The sequence below is a fragment of the Phascolarctos cinereus genome, unplaced genomic scaffold, assembly GCF_003287225.1.
Source record: "Phascolarctos cinereus isolate Bilbo 61053 unplaced genomic scaffold, phaCin_HiC Scaffold_1;HRSCAF=81, whole genome shotgun sequence".
In the NCBI taxonomy this organism is placed as follows: Eukaryota; Metazoa; Chordata; class Mammalia; order Diprotodontia; family Phascolarctidae; genus Phascolarctos; species Phascolarctos cinereus.
The window spans coordinates 172389623-172415468 of NW_027555514.1; the positions used below are offsets into that span (position 1 = coordinate 172389623).

The 25846-nt window shown below is 35.8% G+C and overlaps 2 protein-coding genes across 4 annotated transcripts in view; one reads left to right on the forward strand and one right to left on the reverse strand.

The window, feature by feature from the left end:
* Nucleotides 1-14015, forward strand: part of DNAI7 (dynein axonemal intermediate chain 7) — a 66053-nt gene extending 52038 nt beyond the window's left edge. For all 3 annotated transcript variants that reach the window (XM_020965066.2, XM_020965067.2, XM_020965068.2), the window contains 4 exons: nt 751-965; nt 6047-6214; nt 9341-9454; nt 12125-14015. In XM_020965066.2, the coding sequence (XP_020820725.1) occupies nt 751-965; nt 6047-6214; nt 9341-9454; nt 12125-12400 (773 nt within the window). In that variant the 3' untranslated portion in view covers nt 12401-14015. The remainder of the gene's footprint in view (nt 1-750; nt 966-6046; nt 6215-9340; nt 9455-12124) is intronic.
* The window catches only part of IRAG2 (inositol 1,4,5-triphosphate receptor associated 2), a 115324-nt gene continuing 102074 nt past the window's right edge, over nt 12597-25846 (reverse strand). Inside the window, exons 35-40 of the mRNA XM_078150034.1 lie at nt 18632-18675; nt 15766-15828; nt 15604-15653; nt 15256-15357; nt 14002-14109; nt 12597-13142 (exon numbers count right to left, since the gene is read on the reverse strand). Of these exons, the coding sequence (XP_078006160.1) occupies nt 12899-13142; nt 14002-14109; nt 15256-15357; nt 15604-15653; nt 15766-15828; nt 18632-18675 (611 nt within the window). The 3' untranslated portion in view covers nt 12597-12898. The remainder of the gene's footprint in view (nt 13143-14001; nt 14110-15255; nt 15358-15603; nt 15654-15765; nt 15829-18631; nt 18676-25846) is intronic.

Sequence of the window (25846 nt, forward strand, 5' to 3'; positions counted from 1 at the left end):
CTTGCAAAATATGTGGAATCAATTCTAGGACTACAATTGCAGTGGGGGAAGAAGAGGGAATGGAGATTGTACCCACTAGGACTGAAGTCTTGTCTCTAAGATTTCCAGGCTGTGTGACTGTTGGCAAGTCATTCCATCTCCCTATGTTTCTTCATCTGTAAAATGGAGATGGTAGCAACATTTTCATCCTTCCCCCCTCCCCTCTCTCCCTTTCCTTTTCCTTCCCTTCTCTCTCTTATTTTTTTAAATACATATTAAATTTAACATTGTAGCAATTAATATCTAGTTATATGATTGTATGTTAATAATAAGATTTTAAAAACCAGAAGTAATAAAATTGGTTTATTTCACCATTTTGATTATGCTGGAATGACAGCTTTAATGTCTTGCTATGTAACCTAATGGTAGGATAACTGCACTCCCAGCAATAGTATCAAAGAAGCCACCTCAGACAGTGATGGTGGTGACATGTAATGAATTCATCCATACTTTTATGTTACCAAACACCATCTTCTACATATTATCCATACTCAAAAGTTTGTGGAATGAATGACAACACATATGATAACAACTGAATAAAAATATGGAGGGTGATATGATTTGTGTCTATTTCATTTCCTAAGGAAAGTGCTGTTTTTTTTAAATAGAGAATTATTCTATTGGAAAACTCTGCCATTTCAGAGCTTCTCATTTCTATTGAATTTATTTTATATGGAAAATTCACATAATTTTCCCTTGTCCACTATAAAGGCAAAGGTTGGCGAACTGATGGCTTTATCAGCCTCTATTATAACATGAAGGAAAGGATCATGTCATTCAGTGTGGAATCTGTTTATCCTATCACATTGATTCAAGATAATCACATTCATATGCCATATGAGTCATGGGAACTGAGACCACTTGGTTTGAATGAAGCAGTTTTAAATATTACTACAACATTTACTGATATTGACATACAAATTAAGGTAAATTATTATTTGACTAAAAGTTGTACGTTAAGGTATTTTTATTTATATGTTGTAAAATGGCTAACTTGTGATTGTTTCTGCTTTGTGCTTAAAGATGTTACTATTTTATAATCCCATTTAAAAGTCTTCATTCAGAATCTATAAATTAGAAGTTATTTTAGTGATGGGATTCACTAAGTTTGACAATCACCCACAGACCTTGTCCAGGTTCTTTGACAGACTCTGAAAAGGGACAATGAGATGGGTCAAGAATTGATCAAGAGGAAGATTATGGATTTCCCTAGGAATGCATGGTTGTTTTAATCATCCCAAGCTTCTCTCTGAAGCAAAGGCCCATCTTTTAGGAAACAATATTCTGCCAGTGCTGATGTATGGCTTTGAATTACGGATTAGTATAATACCATGATCTCCAAGGAATTTAATTTAGGGTCAGTGGAGAAGTTCATGGTGGGCATGAATGGGCTTCAACATGTCTAAAGGTATTATTCAAGAGAAACAGTCTAAAGGTGGTCATCAGACAAATGTTTTACCAGAAAAAAGGATAGGTTGGTCATGAAGTTATAGAAGGGACAATCAATAGACAGTCTGCTACTCCGTTGCTATCTATGAATATGGAGAGTACAAGAAAGGCTCTGAGAACATTGTATGGACCTCCATGGCAGATTTATGCAAGGACATGGAAAAAGGTGGCACAGGATAGGCAGGTATGTCTGAGGTGTTGTCTACATTGCTGGAGTCTCTACATTGTCAAGCTTCATTAGAGTTTTTGAATATAGCAACTAGGTATTCTACAACATGTATTATGGGGACTCATTATTGCACTCTGCATTTTCCAGAACTATGAAAGGCTGTGTTGGATGAAGCAAAATGTGTATTAAAGTAATGCTGTCTGTTAAAAGGGGTATAGGATCATAGATCTACAACTAGAAAGGAACTTAGAAAATCATCAAGTTTAACCCCCTCATTTTACAAATAAGGAAAATGAGGCCCAAAGAAACTAAATGACTTGCCAAAGGATGTACAATTAAAGCTAGGATTTGCATCCAAGTCCCTTGCTCCAAATCCAATTGACTTTTCACTGTAACTGATATAGAACTTCAACTGAGTTCTCACTACTGTCCAGCATCTCTTTATTAATGTTGTGTTGACTCCCTGGCCCATTCCTTTTAGGTCTCCTCCCTAAAACCCCATATTCTTTCTGCCCATTTTCTCTCACCCCTCAGCCTTACTCTCAGTAGATGATCTTATTAAATGGGATGTAATAACAGTATGATGATGAGCTTCCCTCTGACTACTGCAGAGCTCTGTTATCAGGTGCCACATTTAGCTTTAATTCCTACTTCCTTCCTCGACTTCAGCCCAGCACCAATCTTCTCATCCTGCTTTCTGGACTCAGAGGATGTGTCTCCTCTCAGGCTACATCTTTCTACCTGTGCCACCGATCCTATCTGTCCTCTACCCTTTAGGAGTGTTATTCCCATATTCAAACCCTTGCTGTCCAACATTTTCATCCTTTGCTTCCCCAATGTCTTTGGACACGTGTAGACCTGCTGTTTCTTAAAACAAACATAAATGTTTTCACTATTGTGCCAATCAAATACAAGTACTTCAGAAGGGAACTTTTATTGGATACAAATTAGTGGCTGGATGAGAAAGTGGCATTTTGAGAATCGGATTTGGACTTCTGGTCCAGGACTTAAAATGTTGGCATAATGGTGAATCCTTGGCCAAAGGCGGAGTGTTTCTAATAAGGGCTAGTAAAATATATTTGCCTAGAATTTTGAAAATCTAAGGGGCAGCTAGGCGGCGCAGTGGATAGAGCATCGGCCCTGAAGTCAGGAGGATCTGAGTTCAAATCTGGCCTCAGACTGAGCACTTGATACTTACTAGCTGTGTGACCCTGGGCAAGTCACTTAACCCCAATTGCAAAAAAAAAAAAATCTAAGCAAAGTGTATTTAACCTGAAAAAGAAGGGGCATAATAAAAATTTGGGTTCTGTTGAGTTAGATGACAGGAGAGAGGCTACAGTGTAGGGCAAAGAATAGCAGTGTTTACATAAAATGAAAATGTGATATATAGATATATATTATATAGATAATATGTAAAATATAATATAGATAATATAAAATTTAAAAACATTATATAAAATACAGGGGTTGACAGGAGACAAATTCCATGAAAGGACACTGTAATAGAACCTATGGTTTTAGATATTTTTGCACAAATGTACAATGTGTGGGTAATAAGCAAGATGAACTAGAGATCCTAACACATGGAGGTAATTTTGACAACATAGGTATCATTGAAACTTAGTGACTTAATGGGATAAGACCTATTATAACTCTGAAAGGGATCCTTTATTTACAGGGCACAGGCTAGCTAAAGGTCATGGGTGTGGGCATTAGGGGGAGGGAGGGAAATGAAGGGTTTGTAAAATAGCATACAGTATATCACATTTAAAAAGATACAGATATAAAGAAATGTCAGAGTTAAAATAGTGGATCAGCATGTAGAAGCATAAGTGATATTTATATCATTTCACTTGGATGAAAAGAGAAAATATATGAGGAGTTCAGAAAATAATATTCCTGGCCTCTCAAGGAGGCATGTATGGTAGTGATGGGAGGCTTAATTATTTGAAGACGTTCTAGACCTTATACTCTTTTCCTGTTTTCCTCCATTGCATTCTTTCCTTCCCTTGTTATTCTTTCTCACCCACTTTTTTTTCTTTATCTTCTTTCTCTCTCTTTGCTAGAAGCAGGGCAGCTCATACTTTATCAGCTTGCCTTAGTGACAATTTCATTCCTCCAAAGGTAGAGGAAGCATTTAGCTTCATTTGTCATATAGAAGAATGAAAACCACCGGTTTACTTATATTTTGCTTGGTTTCTGAGCACCTAAGTAGAAGCAAGAGGTAAAAGTGGAGTGTTATATTTTGGTGTGATGGAAAGGAAAAAATTAATAGCCAGTAGAGCCATCCCAGATTGGAATTGGGGCAGCTAGGTGGCACAATGTGGATAGAGAGCTGGCCCTGCAGTCACGCAGACCCAGGTTAAAATTTGGTCTGAGAAACTTAAGAGTTGTGTGTTCCTGGGTTAGTCACTTAACCCTGTTTACCTCAGTTCCTCATCTGTAAAATGCCCTGGAGAAGGAAATGACAAACCCTCCAGTATCTTTGCCAAGAAACCCCGAATGTGATCGAGGAGAGCTGGATATGACTAGAACAACTAAGCAACAACAACAACAACAACCAATTGGAATTGATGGCCAAAAAGTAGTGGGTTCCCCTTCACTGAGTTCTTGGTGGACACTCCAGACAAGGGCTGGGCAGTGCATTGCAGAAGGAATTCTTTCTCAGGCCAGTGCTGGACTAGATAGTCTGTGAACTCTCTTCCAGTATTCCTCAGAGACTCTCCAACTCTTGTTTTGATTCTTTGTGTAGGAGGAAGGTGATCTTGGATTCTCAAAGGCTATGCAAGTTCTGCTAGGCTTTACCAAATGAGAATGACTTTGATTGTGGACCAAGTACCAGGGAAAAAATCTTTTTAAAAGATAATCTGCCTTTCCTACTATTCTATCCCCATTGAGCAATTTAAAAAAATTAGAAAATAAAGCTCTCAATATATAGCTGCAGAGTTTGGGGAAAAAATTCCCATGTTAGTCATGTTCAAAAATGTATGTCTCTTTCTCCATTTTATGGTTACCATCTCTCTGTCAGGAGGGTTGAATGGCATATTTCATCTTCATTGTTTTGGACTCCTGGCTATTATTGCATTGATCAGAGTGCTAAAATTTTTCTAAGTTGTTTTTCTCTATAATGCTGTTGTTATTGTATAAATTGATTTCCTAGTTCTGCTCACTTCATTCTGCATTAGTTCATGCAGGTCTGCCCAAGTTTCCTTGGAAACTGTCCATTTCATCATTTCTTTATGACACAATAATATTCTGTTCCATTCATATTTTATAATTTGTTTAGTCATTCCCCAATAGTAGGAATATATAAACTCACAGTGATGTAGAAAGGAAAAGAACATTAATGAAATATTTTTAAAAGAAAACAAAATAATAAGTGAGAGATTTTTTTTGCTCTAGCTTCCCTTAAAGAATCAGTCTGATTTCTCAACCTTGTGACTAAAATCTCTAACTTAAAGTTGGTGTTTTTCCTTGCTGTTAACCTCTAAATAATGGCAGCTAGGTGGCACGGTAAATAGAGTGCTTCAGACACTTACTGACTGTGTGACCCTGGGCAAGTCATTTAACTATGTTTGCTTCAGTTTCCTCATTTGTAAAATGAGCTGGAAAAGGAAATGGCCAAATACTTCAGTATCTTTGTCAAGGTTAAAACCCGGGATGAGGTCATGAAGAATAAGACAGGACTGACAACAGCTTGCCCCATATTGCCTATTAGAGAGAAATTACATCTGTGACAGTACACATTATATGAATTTAGCAAAAAGATCTGAATGATGTGAAACTTAAGTCTTGCTCAACTTCCAGTTGAGTAGGATACAATGGACACATTTGCCAGTTTACATATATTTAGAACTGGATAACATTTCCTGGATGACAGGAGGGGTAGTGGTCCAGATCTATAATTTCATTTAATTAGGAACTCTCATGTAAGAACTTCCTACCACAATCAATGCACTTAAGAAACTTGACCATCACTTACAGCCTTGTGTTAAAATTTAATAGAACTGGAAATTTTAAAAAATGGTTTCCATTGGATAGACTATTTTAGCTAAATACCCAAATTTTTTCACAATATAGAATTCATTTAGTAGATCAACTCCTATTACGTAGATCATAGAACCTAAAGCTGGAGAGATTTTTTTAACTTCATCTAGTCCAATCTCATTTTATAGATAAGAAAGTGAAGCCTAGAGAATCTAAGTAATTTTCCCAAGACCACACAATCAGTAGCAGAACTGGGACTAGAAGATTAGAAATAGCATAAAGAGATTTAAAAAAAGATTCATTAAAACTTTTAAAATAATGTGAATTATGTTTCCCAAATAAGCTTAATCTTTTTTGGAGTGTATTTTATTTTGAAAAATGTATTTTTTCCCTTGAAAACAGGATAACCAGTGTATGTTAGCTGCCGTTGAGCTAGGTGATGACTATGAGCTCTCTCATTTGTTAGGAAAATGGATGACTATTACTTCTTTAATAATTGCTATGAAAAAGACTGGATTCAATATCTTCCCATCTGAGTACTCTCATGCCTACGTTGCTGTGAATAACAAGGTAAAAATGATGCTTTTAAAATTAAATTCATTGATGATAATGAATATAACATTACTTATGTATACTATGTATAAAAATATATGTATATATACACATCATATTATATATGTATATATATGTATATGTGTGTGTGTGTGTATAGATGTATGTACACATACACACACATACATTTTAAGGAGCTCAAGAGGATTTGACAGCAACACTTATCCAGGGGCATAGGAAGAGGGGGAGGAATAAATAAAACTCTGCTTGTCCCATTAATCGTCTACTATACGGGAATCATTGGCAGGATTAGAAATTTAGTCCACTTCTTCAACTTCCCAGTATTTGATCTAAATGCTGTTACTATAGCAGTTTTCTCTGAAGCTTAATCCTCTAATAAAAATACATAGTCCCATCAGTGATCTTTAGTATGAAAAATTTAAACCATCCCCACTTAGTCAATGTAGGGTATGGACCAAGCATTGACAATAATAGTAAATGACATACAATGCTTGAAGGTTTATGAAGTGCCTCAAGTCTGTTACCTCAATGGAGCCTCCAGCCCCTGTAAGGGAAATTTTACAGGTATGATTGTCCCTATTTTATTAGTGAGGAAACAGTCTCAGAGGCATTGTGTTGTCCATAGACACCCAGATAGTGTCAGAGGAAGCATTCGAAGGCTAGGTCAGGGGTGGGGAACCTGCAGCCTCAAAGCCACATGTGGCCCTCTAGGTCCTCAAGTGCAGCCCTTTGACTGAATCCAAACTTCACAGAATAAATCCCATTAATAAAAGGCTTTGTTCTGCAAAACTTGGACTCAGTCAAAAGGCCACACCCAAGGAATAATTCCCCTTGTCCAAGCCTGCAGTCAGTGGACAACAGCAGCTATGTTGTACAGTGAACTTGGAATCAGGAAGTCCTGAATTCAGATATGACTTCAGATACTTACTGTGTGACCCACATTGCTTGCCACAGGGCAAGACACTTAATGGCTCTGTGCCTCAGTTTCTTTGTCTGTAAAATGGGAAGAATGATCCAATCCAATAAATATTAAGCACCTAGTATGTGTAAGGCACTATGCTAAATGCTGGGGGATACAATTAATGAAAGAAAAACAGTCCCTGCCCTTAAGGAGCTTACAGTCTAACAGGGGAGACAACACACAAAAGGACACAGGAAAGCAAAGTGTGTGTGTGTGTGGGGCGGGGGCACCAGAGTGGGCCCAGCACAGAGAAATCAGGCAGAGCAGCAGATGCAAAGTGGAATGATCTGAGAGTTCAGTTTTCTGCCCTCTATAAAGGAAGACACTGGGAGGAGTTTGGTACCCTGCCCTCCAAGCCTTTTGAACCCAAAGGAGCAGTTATGAGGACAAAAAGAGATAACACTGATAACCTTAAAGTGCTAGCTATTATTATTACTATTGTTATTACTACTGTTATGATTATTGTTATGAGTTTGGGGCTTGGAATCAGGAAGACCTGAGTCCCTTCTTGCCTTAGAGCTTAGACATTTGTGTATGAGCTGTCATCTCATCTCTCTGCCTCATTATCTTCTGTTAAGTAAGGTGCTTGGATTTGGTGTTAAATCTATAGTCTATGACATTTGCCCTCTAAGGGTGGGATTTTGTAGATGCTTTTGGAATACCTGTAAGCCCTAGGAATAGGTATATGTCCCCCTCCCTCACCAGTGGTGCATGTGGGAGTATAGATGAAAACTACTCCAATTAAAATGAGAAAGGTTTTTGAAACTGTTTCCTTTCCTGTGGCCAGCTTTAAGGGTTAGGATCCTGTGGGCCTATGGAGATGATGTGGTGTGTGGTATATGTGGAAATTTCAATGGATTTGGATTTAGAAGAGAACAAGATTTGTGTTAAAGCTCTAACACCAATTGTGTGACAATGGACAAGTCACTTAACCTCTATGACTCAATTTCCTTGTCTTTATTAGGGAAATGCTAATAATATGGCACTCCCTGTAAGCCTTAAAGCTTTGTATAGATAGGAACTATTATTATTATTATTATTATTATTATCATCGAAGGGAATTTGGAATCAAGAAGTCCTGGGTTCAGATTTCCCCTCCGACATCAGCTGAATGACTTTGTGACCTGGGCATGTCCTCTATAAGCCTTAGGCAGCTCCCTAGAATTTATTTATTAAGTCATAGCTGGGTTTTAATTGCATTTGAGCTGGGAACTGTCCATCTTGCCGAATGCCTTCACAGATACATTTTATCATGCTATGATCCTTTTCAGTATGACTTCCTTGTCAGAACACTGTACCATCAATCCTGTGACTTTAGGCAAAGTATCCTTAGCACAACAAGGATGCTTGCTTTATCCAGTCATTAGGCAAGGCATATTGTGCAGTGTAGACAAAATGACTCTATAGACAAGAGTCATTAAAGATCTTTCATTTTGAGGACTTTTAATGAAAAATGCTGTCTGTTCCCAGAGAATGAACTGATGGTGTCTGAATATAGATGGAAGCATGCTTTTTAAAAATTTTTCTTGAGTTTTTTTTTTCCTTGTCTATATTTTCTTTCATAACACTACTATTATGGATATGTTTTGCATGACTATTCATGTACAGACTATATAGAATTGCTTGCCTTCTCAATGGGGGGAGGGGCAGGGAAGGAGGAAGGGAGAGAATTTGGAATGCAAAAGTTTTAAAAAGGAATGTTAAGGGGGCAGCTAGATAGTGCATTGGACAGAGCACCAGCCCTGGATTCAGGAGGACCTGAGTTCAAATTTGGCCTCAGACACAACACTTACTAGCTGTGTGACCCTGGCCAAATCACTTAACCCCATTGCCTAACGCCCCCCCCCAAAAAAAAGGAATGTTAAAAATTGTTTTTACGTATGGGGAAAAATAAAATACTAAATAAATTTTTAAAAAAGAAAGGAAAAAAAAGATCTTTCATTTTGCAAACATCAGTTTATCTGAATTTAAATATTCATGAAAAATTATAGAAAACTAACAGCATGGGTAGATGTACCATGACATAAATGTGTTATTTGTATAACAAAATATGCCTAAGTAAGTCAGATTGTCCAAAGTATCCTTCCTCCCCCAGTGATGAATATAGTGTTAATGTTTATTTTTATAGTATATGATTAGGTCTTTTTGTGTTTATGTTGCAGGATCCATTAGTAGAAATGAAGGCTTATCGACAAATGGCCCTGTTGGCATCTGGCTTTTCTTTCAGTTGGAGTAAATGGAATAAGCTATCTGGTCCTGAAAAAGTTGTTTTTAAGGTATATTTTCAAAAAGTCCAAATTCAACCTACAATATCATTATAAAGAAGATTCTGTATACAATGCCTTAGGAGCAGAACAAAATGGAAAGATAAAGTTAACTTCTCCTTTTAGAATATAAAAAAAGTCTAATTAAATGCAATTCAATATTCATTCAGCCACTAAAATGTGTAAGGCACTAGGCTAAATGCTAAAATAACACGACAAAGATAGAAAAAGTCCCTAACTTAAAAGAAGCTGCTGTTTTACTGGCAGGAGAGGAGAATAAAGTATGGGCTCAGATAAGTAAATAAAAGGGAATTTGAGGGAGGGTTGTTAACTAAAGCAGTCTGGGAAAGCTTTGCAAAGGAGGTGGCACCTGAGCTGGAGCCTTTTGAGAGGCAGAGATGAGGTGGGAGGGCATTCAAAGCAAGGAGGGATGACTTGTACCAATATAGAGTCCAAGAACCAGTTAGGAGTCCATTTTGCCTGGAACAGAGAGTATATAAAAGGAATTATTGTGAAATAAGGCTGTGGAGGTAGATTAGAGCCAGGTTTTGGAAGGGCTTAAAAACCCAGTGAAGGGGTTTTTGTATTTCATTCTAGAGGAAAGAGAATTACTGAATGTTTTTGAGTAAGAGTGTGTAGAGTTAGGTTTATGTTGCAGGAAGATTATTTTGGTAGATTGGAAAGGAGAGAGATTAGAATAAGGAGACCATTAGAGATCTATTAAAATGGCACAGGCAGGTGATGAAGGTTTGAAATAAGGTAGTAGCTGTATTATGAGTAAAGGGGGCAAAAGAGGGACATAATATAGAGATCTTGGCAATTGTCTGAATGTAGGAGGTAAGGGAAGGGGAAAGGTCAGGAATGATTCCAAGAATGGCCCTGGATGATGAGGAGAATGAAAGTTTCAACAGAAATGGAAAAGCTTGAAGAATTTAAAGCAGTAGAGAAGGGAGTGTGGAGGAAGATGAGTTAGTTCCATTTTAGATGGGTTTGAGATATTGATAGCACACACAGGCAGAGATGTCCAATAGACAACTGTTGTAGGGTTGGAGTTTCAGAGAGATGTTAAGGTTAAATATATAGATTTTTCTTGTTGTTTAGTTGGGACCACATTTGGGGTTTTCTTGGAAAAGACACTGGGGTGGTTTGCCATTTCTTTCTCCAGATCATTTTACAGATGAGGAAACTGAGGCAAATAGGATTAAGTGACTTGCCCAGGGTCATACAGCTATTAAGTGTCTGAGGCCGGATTTGGACTCAGGAAAATGAATATTCCTGACTTAAGGCCAGGCACTCTATTCACCGCACCACCTCACTCATATATAGATTTAGGAGTCATCTTTAGAGAGGTGATAATTAAACAATGGGAATAGATGAAATCACTAAGTATAACGTGTAGCTAGAAAAGAAAACCAAAAAAAATTTAAAAAGAGAACACCCCACAGAACTTTGTGGGATACCTACACTGAGGGGACAGGAGATAGATGATGAACCAAAAGGACTGGAGGAGTCAATGGAACCAGGAGTGAGGAATCTTAGGGAGAAAAGAGTATCCAAGAGGAAGGGATGGCTGGAAGTGTCAAAAGCAGTAGAAAAGGTTAAGGTTTGAAGACTGAGAAAAAGTGACATTGGGTTTAACAGTTGAGATCATTGGTCACCTTTGAGAGTGCAGCTTCAGTAGAGTAATGGTGGAGATGACATAGTTATGAGTGATGTTGAAGATCTAAGTTATGAGCTTAGCCACCTGGCTGAAGTTTAATGAAGACATAGGGAATGGGAGTTGAGGAGGTTAAAATTACCAGGTATGGGGAGCAGGGCTTGGGACGGAGAGAAATACTATGGTCCAGGTACTGAATTCTTAGAAAGGAAGGAAAGTAACCTGATGCATTATATCCACTAGGATCTCAACTGATTAATATACAAGGGTGGAGTGAATAACAAAAGAAGTAAGGTTGCCAAGGGATGGCAGCCAAGGGAATGCCTGGAAGTGGCCATGGGGAACAAGGGATTTGTTTATTCTTCCTCCTAACCCATTCCATCAGGATGCATGAGAGAAGAAGCAACCTCTGATGGAGAGGTGGGCAAGGATATAAGGCCTTACCACAGATAGCCAAAGTTTTTGAGAGGCCCAGAAACTACAAGGGGAGTTTATAATGACAGCAAAGGAGGAATATTTGTGAATATTTTAAAAAGTGTAGTGTAACAAACTTAAAACAGTCTCAACTTATCAAAAAATGAGCTATGCTAAGAGATCCCCAAGTAATACAAACTCATTTTATTTAAAGCTGATGTTTGTGGTGTCTGTGTCTTGTATACAGTGATTCCAAAATTGAGGCCAACTAGGTGCCTTTTATTTATGAATATCATAGTTATGGTTGGGGTCCTTGTTCCTCTGAGAGAATTATGGGATGAATAAGCATTCTCTCATTTTCAGAAGTGCCTGGGGAAAAAGAGCCCCAAGATTTAGTCCAAACTGAATGTTCGTAACATCAAATTCACACCAGGAGTATAAATAGTTTTGAGGTGAGAATTCATAACCGGGCAGTTAGAAAGCAGATAACTTTATTTTTGATGCTCTTTGGTACTTGGACAAGTGTCAGTGAGGGTCCACATAATCCGCTACTGCTGGGCAGTATGGTAGCTTTGTAACTTAGAACTCTTTGTTCTTTCATTCTTCTGCAGGCCAGTGAACTTCTCCAAAAAGAATATGTTGAGGATCACGAGTGGTCCCTTTATATGTTCAATGGTGAAAGAGCCCAAAAACTCAAGATTAATGAACTCAGTGAGGCATTTTCAGAAGAGTTAGAAGATGATACTGAATTTCATTCCACCTTATATCACATGATCAAGGACTTTACTAGTGAAACCGCACTGCAGAAAATCAGGCATTCAAACTACCTATTCATTGATGCTGTGTGCAAACTTCTGCTCTCTACTAGAGTGCTAACCTATTCTTAATGCCTACAAGTGTTAATTTGGTGAATCAAGTACCTTTGAAAAAAAATCAGGCATTCATTCAGCTAAATATTACAAGAGAAGTAGAATTTAAATTTCCCATTAAAATTGTCTGCTTAGCATTTTTACACACAAATTTTATTTTTGAATGAAAGCGCTGAGATAGAACATTTAGGCATGTTGAGGATTTCAACAACTGTTGTATTAAAACTGTAATGATTCTTTATTTCTTTAACATTTCACAGTGGATAAAACAGTACAAACTTTCTTCGTAAGGTTCACTAAAAATCGCAGACTTCCTATGGAGTTTGAGAAGAGAACAATATTCATTAACTTAGTTTTAGAAAATTATCAGGAACATAAGAATGACAGTGACATTTTTAAAAGATGGAGGTTTTCTATGTTTCAGTTTTTTATGCTAAAATAAGAAAGCAACTTTCCAGAGTAAAATGACCAATTTTCAGGTTCATTTAAAACTCAACATGTGATTGTTGTTGCCATTTATACTGGTGGGGGCCCGTGGTGTTGGAGTTTGGTGTAAGGCCACAAAGTTTGTTGGAGTGAAGTCCAGGAGCCCCCGTTTTCTACAGGAGCAGCATCTACAGGCCTTTGGAAAAATCGGCCTGTAAGAAAGCTCATAAAAGCTGCAAACAGTACAATAAACACGACAGAAATCCAGAGGGTTAGATTTGTCCTTTGGAAGGAGGTCTTGAGATCACACGCCCAGGTTGCTCCCATGTCATAACTATGAGGAAACCACAAATATGGGAAGCTGATTACGTCAGTGCATTGTTGTCTATCAACGTTACTATTGTTAAATATACTAAATAGTCTTTGGTATACTTTATATTCTCTCTATACATCAACACTGGCTGCATCATTGCAACGGGCTACAAATTATTTTGCTACCCTCTCCTTTAGATAACAACTTTAAATGAAATTTCTTCCATGAAGAAAATCAAGAGGTTCCTATCTTCTACAAGTATAAACATACCACTATTTATAGCATATAATAGCTAGCATTTCTATAGTGCCTTAAGATTTGCAAGGATACACACACACACACACACACACACACACACACACACACACACATACACACACACATTTTCTTTTCAGAAGTGGAGGGACTTAGAATTTAAGAGATTTTTTTTAGTCACATTCATGTAAAGCAAGCCATTTCCCATCATACCCTGAATACTCATCCTTATTTAATTTTATTGTTTCTAATTGCTACTTTATTTTGTGCATCTAGGTGATAACTAGAATTCTAGTTCTTTAAGATTCAAGCACTCCCCTCACCTCTAACAAATTTGAACATTGAATTTGAAATTGAGTAAGTTCACTTTGTATCATCATCATCATCATCATCATCATCATCATCATCATCATCCATACTGCTTACCACAGCATCACTTAAAAGACTGAGTGAAAGCTAAATTTTGTACTAACTAGATTAATTTCAACAGTTGGATACGTTGTCTGTGTTGTGAAGTTGTATGATTAAGGATATTAAGGTTAACATTCTCCTCTTTCATCTTCCCTCCAACCCTTCATATACACATGTACAGAATTTACATCTTTTTAGCAAATACACAACTTACAGTGAAGAAACATCCCATATGGATTGATTTTTCTTCTTTTCAGAAAAGCTTAGCTTTCTTGTTTCCTCTAAAATTTCCTCTGCAGGTGGTTCTGATTCTTCTTTATCTCTTTAAATAAGTCAATTTTAATATTTAAGACTATAAGAGCTCATCATGTAAAATGAAAATAATGTTAAATTATAGCAGATGATTGACTTAAAATATATTATTAGAAAACCATGATTACAAAATTATTCTGGCAAGTTCCTAATTTTATTCATTTGTTTGATTTTAAAATCTTTGAGAATATGTTTTGCTCATGCTTAACATTTTATATTATCAAAAACATGATGATTCAGGTCTTTTTGCCCCTAAAGATCTCATTAATTTGAAATACTTTTAAAAATTTTAATAGCTTGACCAGGAAAAGGATTTTATGGAAACACTGGTAATTTTAAACAAATAATAATAGATATAATCTTCTGGGAAAGAAAAAGTGAATCAAAATAGTATCTAATATTTAGACAGCATTTTATGGTTTGCAAAGCGTTTGCCTCACAAACCCAAGAGATAAATAATATGGTTATTGTTACCCCTATTTTCCAGATCATAAAGTCTAAGAAATTTGACCACACTCTCACAAATAGTGTTACATGAATTGGAACTTAAACTCAGATCATCTGGGTTGAAATCCAGTGTTCTTTCTATGAAACCATGCTGATTGCTAAACTGATAATGGCTCTTTTCCTACAGACTGGATTTGAACCAGCAACCTGAAGATTCCTATGCCCCATTCTATAAACCTAGGGTTGTCATTTCACTAAGCTAATAATGACTAAAGAGTTTCTTAAAAATTAAACAATTTCATTATGTTCATTGAGTAGTATTTATCTAGTTGGATTTGAATTTTCAAAGTCTTCTTTGTCCAGCAACACAGAATTATAATGCCAGAGTGGATTGTGGCACTTAACATTTTCCTTTCAGCCTGAGCTGTTCCTAAGGGATCTATAATAAATTTTCTTTTGGTTGATTTTTAAAAGGAAAATAAGATCTAAAGTGAAAGTCAGTTGCACTCCTATAAAGTTCTCAAGGAACACAACTAATTTGGCCTTTTTTTTACATACACACTCATATTACATTAGCAAATTTCTCCACCAAGATTACTGGAAGATAATAATTTTAACAATCTGTTTTTCAGTGTAGTTTAAAATATGTATTCTAATGTCGAAGGGTTTAGGTACACTTCCAGTAGCTATATTAATAGGCTTTACTTACTTTGAATCACATTTCTCTCCTTCATCATCAGCCCAAGAATATGTACTACTGAAGTGCTGAAGTGATGGACGGTGTTCACTTTGCTTTGATCCCAAAGTACGCCTGAATAAAAAAAATACAGCTCATTTCACATCACTGAAATTAGTTATACAACTCTAGTTTCACATAAAACCAAAGGAAAACCTGACACATTTTATTCATGGACAAACCAAGTTTTTGTACTAGTTGACCTTGTAATAATATAACAGTTAAATGTTGTAGTATATAACAGTATATATTTCAAACACAAATTTACTCGATTAAAAATAGGCATAAATTTCCCAAATAGTGGACAAAGTCAAAACTTACCAACTACTTGACCTCCTACTGAAGCGGTCGTTTTTTTCAATTCCTGACATCTTCAGTAATTGAGGTTTTAAAAGAAAAATTAGAATGTGAATTTAATGAGTTTCTATTTTTCCTATCTGAAAACTTTTGCTTTTGAAAGAGAAACTTTAGGGATTTTCTTACCAGTCCTGTATTTCCAAAATTCCTGGGCAAGGTTGCAATGCTGACTCTTCGAAGAGAAGATGGCTATAGATACACATACACATGGATACACACATGTGATTATGGTTCGTTGACAAATTAAAATTACAATATTGTATGATACATTTTAATGACCTCTAGAGATTATTTAGATGAATAAAATATATTCCCACTTACTGAACTTATTTCAGTGAAAATTCTAAACCACATTTCAAGCTGAAATAGAAAATAAAATCTGAATGTTTGTTGTGATAAAGCCCCATGCCTCCCAACTTTTTCTAGTGTAAAGTCTACAACCTTTGAAAGAATGCCACATGCAATATACTGACAGGACAGATCTTCTGTAGCAGTCCCAAAAAGAAAATTTTCACATTTGCTCTCTTCAGTGAGCCTATTTCCATTCAATATTTGAAGTCACAGAGAAGACTGTAGAATAAAGAATCCTACAAGTTTTAAAATCTGGGCAATTTGGACTAATGGTAGTTTTCAACTACTTATCTTTGTTGGGTTTGATGTTTTAAAGATTAGTGGTATTTATATTTATTATATACAAGCTTTATACAGATATACTTTATATAAGAAATTCAACAACCATTGTGTTTTATGTGCAGGAGAGATAGAATGTGAAGAAAATATGAAACTGTGAGCTTACCTAGGAGGGGATGAAAACATACAAATAACTATAATACAAAATAAAACAATAAACACAGAAGACAGTCACAGAGTTCTGAGGAGGGAAATAACTTCTGGTTGGATAGAACAGGGAAGGCTTTGACTTAGCACCTATGTCACAGGGTTATTTTATCAAATGAGATAATATGTGGAAAACTTTTCAATCTTAATGTGCTATACAAATGTTAGCTATTATCATTTAATGTTTACAGTATTGACAATATAAGGCTTATTATATTCTTTAGCTTATGAGAAAGCACCCTGCTGAAAGAGCCTACTTCATAGCTTTTAATTTAAGAAACCAAACCTCTACAGTAAGTATTCGTGAAGGTGTGGAAACAAGAAAAAGAAAAAAGGAAAAGAAAAAAAACCAGTTCCATAATACTATAAAGCTCACTAAATGCTTTCTTCTTAACTCTATGAGGGAGATAATGCAAATATTTTATATTTGAGTAAGCTGATGCCCAAATAAATTAACCTGCCCAAAGTCATATAACTAATATGTGTTGGAGCTGGTACTTTAAGTTTTCTGACCCTTAAGTACAGGACTTGTTCCACTACATGAAATTATCTCCACAAAACTGCAAAAGAAGATCAGAACAGTGGGGAGTTCAAGTTAATGTCAGTAAGTATTCTGATGCTACAAACCTTTAAGAGTAGAAACTAGGGAACAGAAACAGCTTTCAATAGGCCCAACTCCTTTAAGGTCATACTCTTAATATTCAATTAACTTTGACTAAAATAGGAATAAGGGAATGACATTATCCCCATCCCACATACAGTTGTCTGGTTTTTGGGTTTTGTTTTTTTTTAGCCAATGTGAATAAACAAAAAATTTCCAAAATTATAAATAAACTTTTTTAGTAATCACATTACAATTAAAGAAAAGGACTTTATCATTTACTGTCACTTAAATTCTTTTTTTTTTGTTTCTTACTATGTTTTCAATCCATATAGTTAGTTTAAAAAGAAACATTCAACTTTGCAAATAATAGCCAGTTTTTAGGTAAATAGAAATGTAAAGATTTTATAATTTTGATATTTATTTCCTAAGTTACCCTGATTTTTGAAAAAAAAAATGAATCTATGAAAAAATTTCTAGTTACCAAAAAAAAAATTATCTGAAAGGTTTTCAGATTTCTAGGTAACTAAAAATGTTTAGATTGATATTTTCCAAAGGAGATATTCTCCTGTAAAATATTACTATAAACCAAGCTTCATTGTATTAAAATACATGAAGTAGGTATGAGGTATACCTTTAAAATAAGAAGAGTGAAATTTCATGTGTGGCTTTCTGGAACCAGCTGCATTGCTTTATGAGCATATTTTACAATTTAAGCACTTATTAGATCTTAGCAATGTACAACACAATCTGTTTATCTCCTTATTTAAGTGGATCACTTTTTCTTGTGTACTCTGTGTTTTGGATGACGACGTCTTTTGAGGTTGAGTTTTGTTTTGTTCATTTGTTTGTTTTGTTCCCAAACTATGACTTCCATAGTTTATGGGGGATTCCTGGTGTGGAATGTTCCTCCACTGATGCAGATTGTCAATTCATCTCCAACTTTTACAGCACTTTAGAGCTTAAAAGACTCAGCTATGGTTACATAGCTTTTTTGTGCCAAAAACAGGACCTAGAATCCAGGTCTTCCTGACTCTAAGGCCATCCCCCCTGCCACAGTATGTTTTAAACACATGTTGATGTAAACGACATGTTATTTAAAAGTAACATTTAAGTAAAAAATTAATAGTCATTTTAATGCACTCAATGAACTTATTACTTAATGTAATCTTATTATGAATAATTTTGTAAAACAAATAATTACTCCATAATTTCCTTAGCATCAGGATATATTGGAAAGAGGAATAGACTGGGAGTCAGAAGACCTAAGTCCTAGACTTGGCTGTTCTACAAACTAAATGTATGACCTCAGGCAAATTACTGAACTTCTCTGGCCCTCAGTAGTTTCATCTTTAGTAAAATGAAAAGTACTGTATTACATGGCCTCCAAGTCTCCTTGAATTTTAAAATTCAAATAGTCTATCATCTTATGCAATCCAGATTTTTTATGTATTGGTAAGATTAAAAGATAGTTTATACCAGGACACTATGGAATTAATAGTAAGGCAATATACAACTTATAAACTCTTTGAAATTCCATGCAGCTTTAATTACCTTAGAATTTAGAGATGCTGAACGCTTTTTAGTTTGAGTGTCATCTGAAGGGAAAAACACACATGTTATTGAAGTTATATATACACTTTACATTAAAGTAATGATTTTCAGTTTTCATTAACTCCAGTAGATTCAAATGTCAACTCTTAGAAAAAAAAAAGAAATGCCAGTCAATTCATTCATGAAAACTCAAAAAATAATGAAAGTCTAAAAATTTGTTGTAATCATTTAATGGCTTTTTAAAATTCCCTACCTTCAGTTCAGTGGGAAAAGATGTAAAAGGAAATTCTATTTGAAATAATAGCAAAGTGTTTGGAAATATCTAGTAGTCCAACTACTAACAAGACACGAAGACAGGAAAGACATGAATGCAACTATAAAAGCATTCTTTACAAAAATACAGACAGAAATGATTGGAGAGAGATGAATTGCTCATGTTTGGGCCATGCTAATATAATACAAATGACATTACTACCAAAATTAATTTACAGATTCAGTGTCATATGAATCAAGCTAAAAAAGAATTTAAAAAATCATCTGATCAAGAATTTCAAGGGAGTTAATAGGAAAAAAAAAGTAGGGATGCTACAAGGACTAGATCTCAAAAAAGCTGCAAAGTAATAATCTCAACTATTTGGTACTGGTTAAAAAATATAAAAGTTGTTCCATGGAATGGATTAGGCACATACAACTCAGAAATAATTATTCAATAAACCTAAGGACTCCAATTCACAGGGTAAGACTCCTGTTAGAGGGGGCAGCTAGGTGGCACAGTTGGTAGAGCACTTGCCCTGGAGTCAGGAGGACCTGAATTCAAATGCAGCTTCCTAACACATAACACTCACTACCTGTGAACTGGGCAAGTCACTTAACCCGAATTGCCTCACTGAAAAAAAAAATAATTCTGTTAGATAAAAATTTCTGGGAAATTGGAAAGCAGAAATTAGATTTAGATCAGTATCTCATATACACACCAATAAACTCCAAATAGATATGATATCTAAATATAAGCAGTTATATAGTAGAGGATTGTGGAAAGAGATACCATTAACAATTAGGAATAGAGTTTTTAACAAAATGATAGAGAATAAATAAAAAGAAATAAAGTGGATGGTTTTGATTATGTAATATTGAAAAGTTTTTGCACAAATAAAATCAATGCAGAAAAAAGTAGAAAAGAAAAAAAAATCATTGTAGCCAGTTTCTCTGATAAGTCTTACATCAAAGACAGATAATAAACTGATAAAATATGTGAAAACTAATTTTTTAATAAACAGTCAAAGAAAATAGGCAATTCTAAAAGAAGAAAGGAGAGTTATCAACCACATTAAAAAACATTATTAGTAATGGAAATTAAAATTAAAACAACTCTGAGGTTCATCTCAGACACATATTGGCAGAGACGACCAAAGAGCAAAATTACAGTTATTAGAGAGGATATGGGAGGACAGACACACTAAGACACTGTTGGAGCTGTGAAGTGGTCCAACCATTCTGGTAAGTAATTTGGAATTTTACCCCAAAAGCCATTGAACTATAATACCATTTGTCTCATTTACTGGGCTTGTAACACCAAGAAGATCAGAGGCAGAGGGAAAGGAACCATGTGAAAAATAAAAAATATGACCTTTTTTCCCCTTTGTATCAAAGAAGTAGAAATAGTAGGTGGTCATCAACTGGAAAGGCTGAACAAATTATAGTATCTGAATTAATGGAATATTATTGTACGAAATTATGAAAGGGAGAGGTTCAGAAAAAATTGGTAGGACTTATATGAACTTATGCAGAATGAAGTGAGCAGAATGAGAACAATTTATGTAATGACTACTACATTATAAAGAAAAATAACTTTGAAAAACTCTGATCAATGTACTACCCAGTCATGATTCTAGAAGAAAGATTCCAGACAATGAGCCATACTTTCCACCTCTTGGCAAAGAGATGATTGTCTAGGGGTGCAGAATGAAACACATATTTTCAGAGTTGGCCAATGTGTGGATTTTTCTTTTTTTTTTTTGCATTACTATACTTATTAGCTTTTATAAGAGAATATTAATTATGATGCTAAACAAATGAAAAATTAAAAGGAAGCTAATGCCACTAAAAAAATAAATAGAAATAAGCAGAAGAAAGTTCAGAAGGGGATACAGATAAGCAGGACAGTGCTGGAATTATTCTGTTAAATTTGAAGTATTCCCCATAACAGTTACTATCTCAAAATAAAGAACCAGAAATAACCAAATTCAACAGTTCAATGTTTCATAAAACCAAGACTATAAACTAAGAGATAAAAGATAACCTATTTGACAAGAACTACTGGGAAAAACTGGTAAATTCTGGTAGAATAGAGTTATGCATCATATATATTTGTATATATAAGCATTTCAGGCCACATACTACAAAATATTCCAAATGAATACTTAAGTGAAACATAAAAGGTCACTTTTTTTTCTTTTATAAGGAGGATAGAAGAGGTACCTTTAATAACTCTGGGAAGGGAGGAATTCTTAACCAGGCAAGGTAAAGGTGATGATGAAAGAAGAAAATAGACTGTTTTAACTACATAAACTTAAATACTTTTGTACCATACAATTAAATACAGCTAGAATGAGAAGAGAAGCTCAACTGGGAAAAAAAGGCTTTGCAAAAAAAAAAATCACTGTTACAAGTCTGATAAATTAACACAAATATGAAAGTTAAATAGCCATTTTAATAGACAAAAGGTCAAAGGACATCTATAAAAGTTTGCAATAGAATTGCAAACTATCAGTAACTCTATGGAAGACTACCCCCAAAATGTTAATAATAGAAATGCAAATTAAAGAAACTGTGAGTCAGTTCACAAACCCAAAATTAACAAATAAATCAAAATATTCAGTTGGAAGGGATACAGGAAGAGAGGTAACTTAGCATGCTGTTGGTGAACCTGTGAATTGGTTCAACAATTTCTGAAAATAATTTGAACTATTTCTAAAATAGTCACAAGTATCCAACCCTTTGAATGCCATACCTTTTGATAGCACTGTTAAAGGCATACCCTAGGGAGGAGAAAGACAGAAAGAAAGGGGCTTTATATACCCAAATAATCATAGGAACACTTTCTTTAGCATCAAAAACTAGAAATTAAGTGGGGTTTCATTGGTTGAAGAATGGCTGAACAAACAGTGAAACGCGAATATAACAGAATATCATTATTACATAAGATTAAACAAGAATTCAGAAAAACAACTAGAAAGTGATGGAAGAGTAAAGTAGAACCAGGATAGCAACATTCAAATGACTAAAGTAATGTAAAAGAAAAAACACAGAATAAAGTTGAACATTTTGTAATTATAATGACAAGTCTTGGCCCCAAGATATGAAGGACTGTACCTCCTTCTTTTCACTGAAAAGTTGGGAAATTATGGTGTGTAATAGGGCATATAATGACAGATATTGTCACTGTATCAATTGTTTTTGCTTAACTGCTTTCCTTGGTTACAAAGGATAGCTAACTGGGTAGACTGAAAGTGGTAAAAAGATATCAGTAAAATTTATTATTTAAATAAATGAAATAGAGGTGCAGAGCCAACATGGTAGAGTCAAGTAAGCATTTTTTTCTGAGTTCTCCTAAACACCTCTATGTAACAACTTTAAAAAGTGGATCAAACTGAATTGTGGGTGGGAAAATCAACAAAAAGTCATGGTGAGTAAATTTTCTAACCCAGGGCAGGTTAGGAAGATAGAAAGAGAGGTCTTATGGACACTGGGGTGGGGGCTGCCTGGCAGTGCAGTGCATGGGGAAAGCAGCACCCACTGTGGATGGTAATGGTGGCAAAGGGAAGTAATGCCCAGAGATGGTAAGGGGACTGAACACCTGGTCAGAAAGATCCTGGGGACCCCTGTGTCAGTACTGGGCATAAGATGTAATGCCATTTGAGAGCTGTCACCCATTACCCAGTTTTGTGTTGCAATTCTAGGATGGAGTGAAGTGGTTGTAGTTGAGGAAACAGGGGTCCTACCTAGAATGAAGACCAGGAAGGTAGTGACAAGATCTCTCCCTGGATCATACCACTTTGGAAGAACTGAAAACTTACAGGAATCTATTGGGCTGTAAAAATGGTCATTTAACAAAATAAAGGACTTTAAAGCATTCCTGATGAAAAGACTCAAGCTGAATAGAAAATTTGATATTCAAACACATGACTCAAGAGAAACAAAAATGATAAACATGGGTGAGAAATAATCCCAAAGAAGTTTATAACCATTTAGAGCATTTAGAATGAGTCTACTTAGAGAGCATGGGTGTAAACCTATTATGTTGAGATTATCTCAAGAGAAGAATGGAAGCATAAGAAAGAAGGATGCACTGAGAGAAGGGGGAAGGGAAAGGAAGAATGAGGGAAATTAAGAGTAAAATGGGACAGGGGGAGTAGGCAATGTTTGAAACTCAATTTTTTGTTGTTGTTGTTGTTGTTGTTGAGGCAACTGGGGTTAAGTGACTTGCCCAAGGTCACATAGCTAGTAAGTATCAAGCATCTAAGGCTGGATCTGAACTCAGGTCCTCCTGACTCCGGGGCTGGTGTTTTATCCACCGTGCCCTTGAACCTCAATTTTATCGAACTGGTTAAATAAGGGAAATTGTGTGTGTGTGTGTGTGTATACACACAGAGTTGGGTATATAAATTCATTTTACTCCACAGGGAAGTATGAGAGGAAGTTGCTAGGAGAAAGGGGGAGGGAGAAGACAAAAGGGAACTGATTAAGGGGGCAGTAGTCCAAAGCAAAACAGACTTTTGAGAAGGGGACAGTGTCAAAAAAGAGAAAGTTAAACATAAGGGAAGAGGATAGAGGGAAAATACATGTGAATTGAATGAACTCACCCATACAATGAATGAAGATATCAGGATAGATTAGAAATCAGAATCCAACAATATATTGTTTACATGAGACAAACTTGAAATAGAACTACACAGAGAGAGTTAAAATAAGGGGCTAGGGCAGAATCTATTACGCTTCAGCTGAAGTAAAAAGAGGCAGGAGTAGCAATCATGATCTCAGACAAGGAAAAACCAAAAATTAATCTAATTAAAGAGATAATAAGAGAAATTACATTTTGCTAAAATGACAGCTATATAGTACAGTGGATAGAATACTGGGCTGAGAATCAGCAAAACTCATCTTCCTGAGTTCGAATATGGCCTGACACTTATTAGCTGTGTGACCCTGGGCAAGTCACTTAACCCTGCTTGCCTCAGTTTCCTCATCTGTAAAATGAGCTAGAGAAGGAAATGGCAAACCACTCCAGTATCTTTGCCAAGAAAACCCCAAATGGGGTCACAAAGAGTTGGTCACAACTGAAATGACCTCATAACAAAAAACATAGACAATGAAGTAATATCAACACCAAATATATCTGCACCAAATGTCATAGCTTCCAAATTCTTGAAGGAAAGTTAAATGAATTATTGGAGGAAATAGACACTGAAACTGTAATAATGAGGCACCTCAATCTAACTCTCTCAGATGTAGATAAATCTAACCATAAAATAGAAAGAAATTAATGCTATGAATAGAACTTTAGAAAAGTTAGATATGATAGATCTCTGGAGAATATTCAATAGGAATAGATAGGAATACACCTTTTTTTCAAATATATAGAGCACTTTCACAAAGATTGACCATGTAGTAGGGCATAAAAACTTCAAAAACAAATGTAGAAAAGAAGAAATATTAAATTTACCTTTCTCAAATGAAAAAAAAGTCTAAACATCGTATTTCAAGAAACCATAAAGGAACACTGCCCTGATATCCTAGAACCAGAGGTAAAATAGAAATTGAAATACTCCCTTGGTCACCACCTTCAAGAGATCCCAAAATGAAAATTCCCAGAAGCATTATGGCCCAATTCCAGAGCTCCCAGGTCAAAACCATTCAAATTCCATGGATCCACAGTTTGGATCACACAAGATTTAGCAGCTTCTATGTGAAAGGAATGGAAGGCCTGGAATATTATATATCAGAAGATAAAGGAGCTAGGATTACAACCAAGAATAACCTACCCAGCAAAGCTGGGTATAATTCTACAAGGGAAAAAGTTGATATTTAACGAAATAGAAGACCTTCAAGCATTCCTGATGAAAAAGATCAGAGCTGAATAGAAAATTTGACATTCAAACACAAGATTCAAGAGAAGCATAAAAAGATGCAGAGCATTGTGCAAAGTGCCCAGTAGTTCAGTATTCAAGTAAGGAGGGAGGTTACTGCTTCCCCAAGATCATTATATTCTTGGATTTTGCAGAGCCTTTTGAATGACTTAGGCATCTATACGTATTTTCTTCTCTCTGCTGAGAGCTCTGGTTCTGTGGGTCTTTGTGAAGTACCAAGACATCCCATAGTTAAAGCCAATAATCAGGGTCTCAGCCATACTTTCCTCATCTCTTTTGCTTTCTGTTTACTTTGCTTGATGCTCTTCATAGACTTGTCTTACAACAGCCATCTGCCTGCTCCAACAAACAATATTTGGAGTTGTGTTCACTGTGGCTGTTTCTTTCATTTAAGCAAAAACCATCATACAGTTCTGGTCTTTAGGTTATGAATCCAGGGAGCAGGAGTAGGATGTGGGTTCATCTCAGAGAATCCAACTATACAGTTTTTATTTGCTTTGCAACCCAAATGATTTTTTGTGGCATTTGGCTAGAAACCTCTTCACCATTCCCAGAGGCAGACACATTCTCTGAACATGGCTACATTATCATTGGATGTAACAAGTGCTCTGTCATTTTCTTTTATCATATACTGGTGTACATGAGCTTCTTGGCGCTGAGAAACTTCACTGTGGCTTTTCTGGCGAGGGGCCTGCCTGACACCTTCAATAAAGCCAAGTATATCACATGCAGCATCCTGGTATTACATAGTATATGGATCTCCTTTCTTCCCATACACCACTACACCAAAGGCAAGACAATGGTGACTGTGAAAATCTGCTTCATCTTGATCTCTACTGCTGGGTTACTGAACTATCCACCTTTATCGCTAAATGCTATGTAATTCTTCTGAGGCCAGACAGGAATACACAGGGAGGGACAAAGAATAAAGCAGAATTTAGGGGCAGGAATCATTCCAAGGCACTGCCTCATGATTTCTGGTACAGGCATAAGAGGCTTGAAAAATAAATACATCATTCTGGCATAGGCTGCTTTAGGCACCTAAAAGATGTTTACTGATATAAGAAAC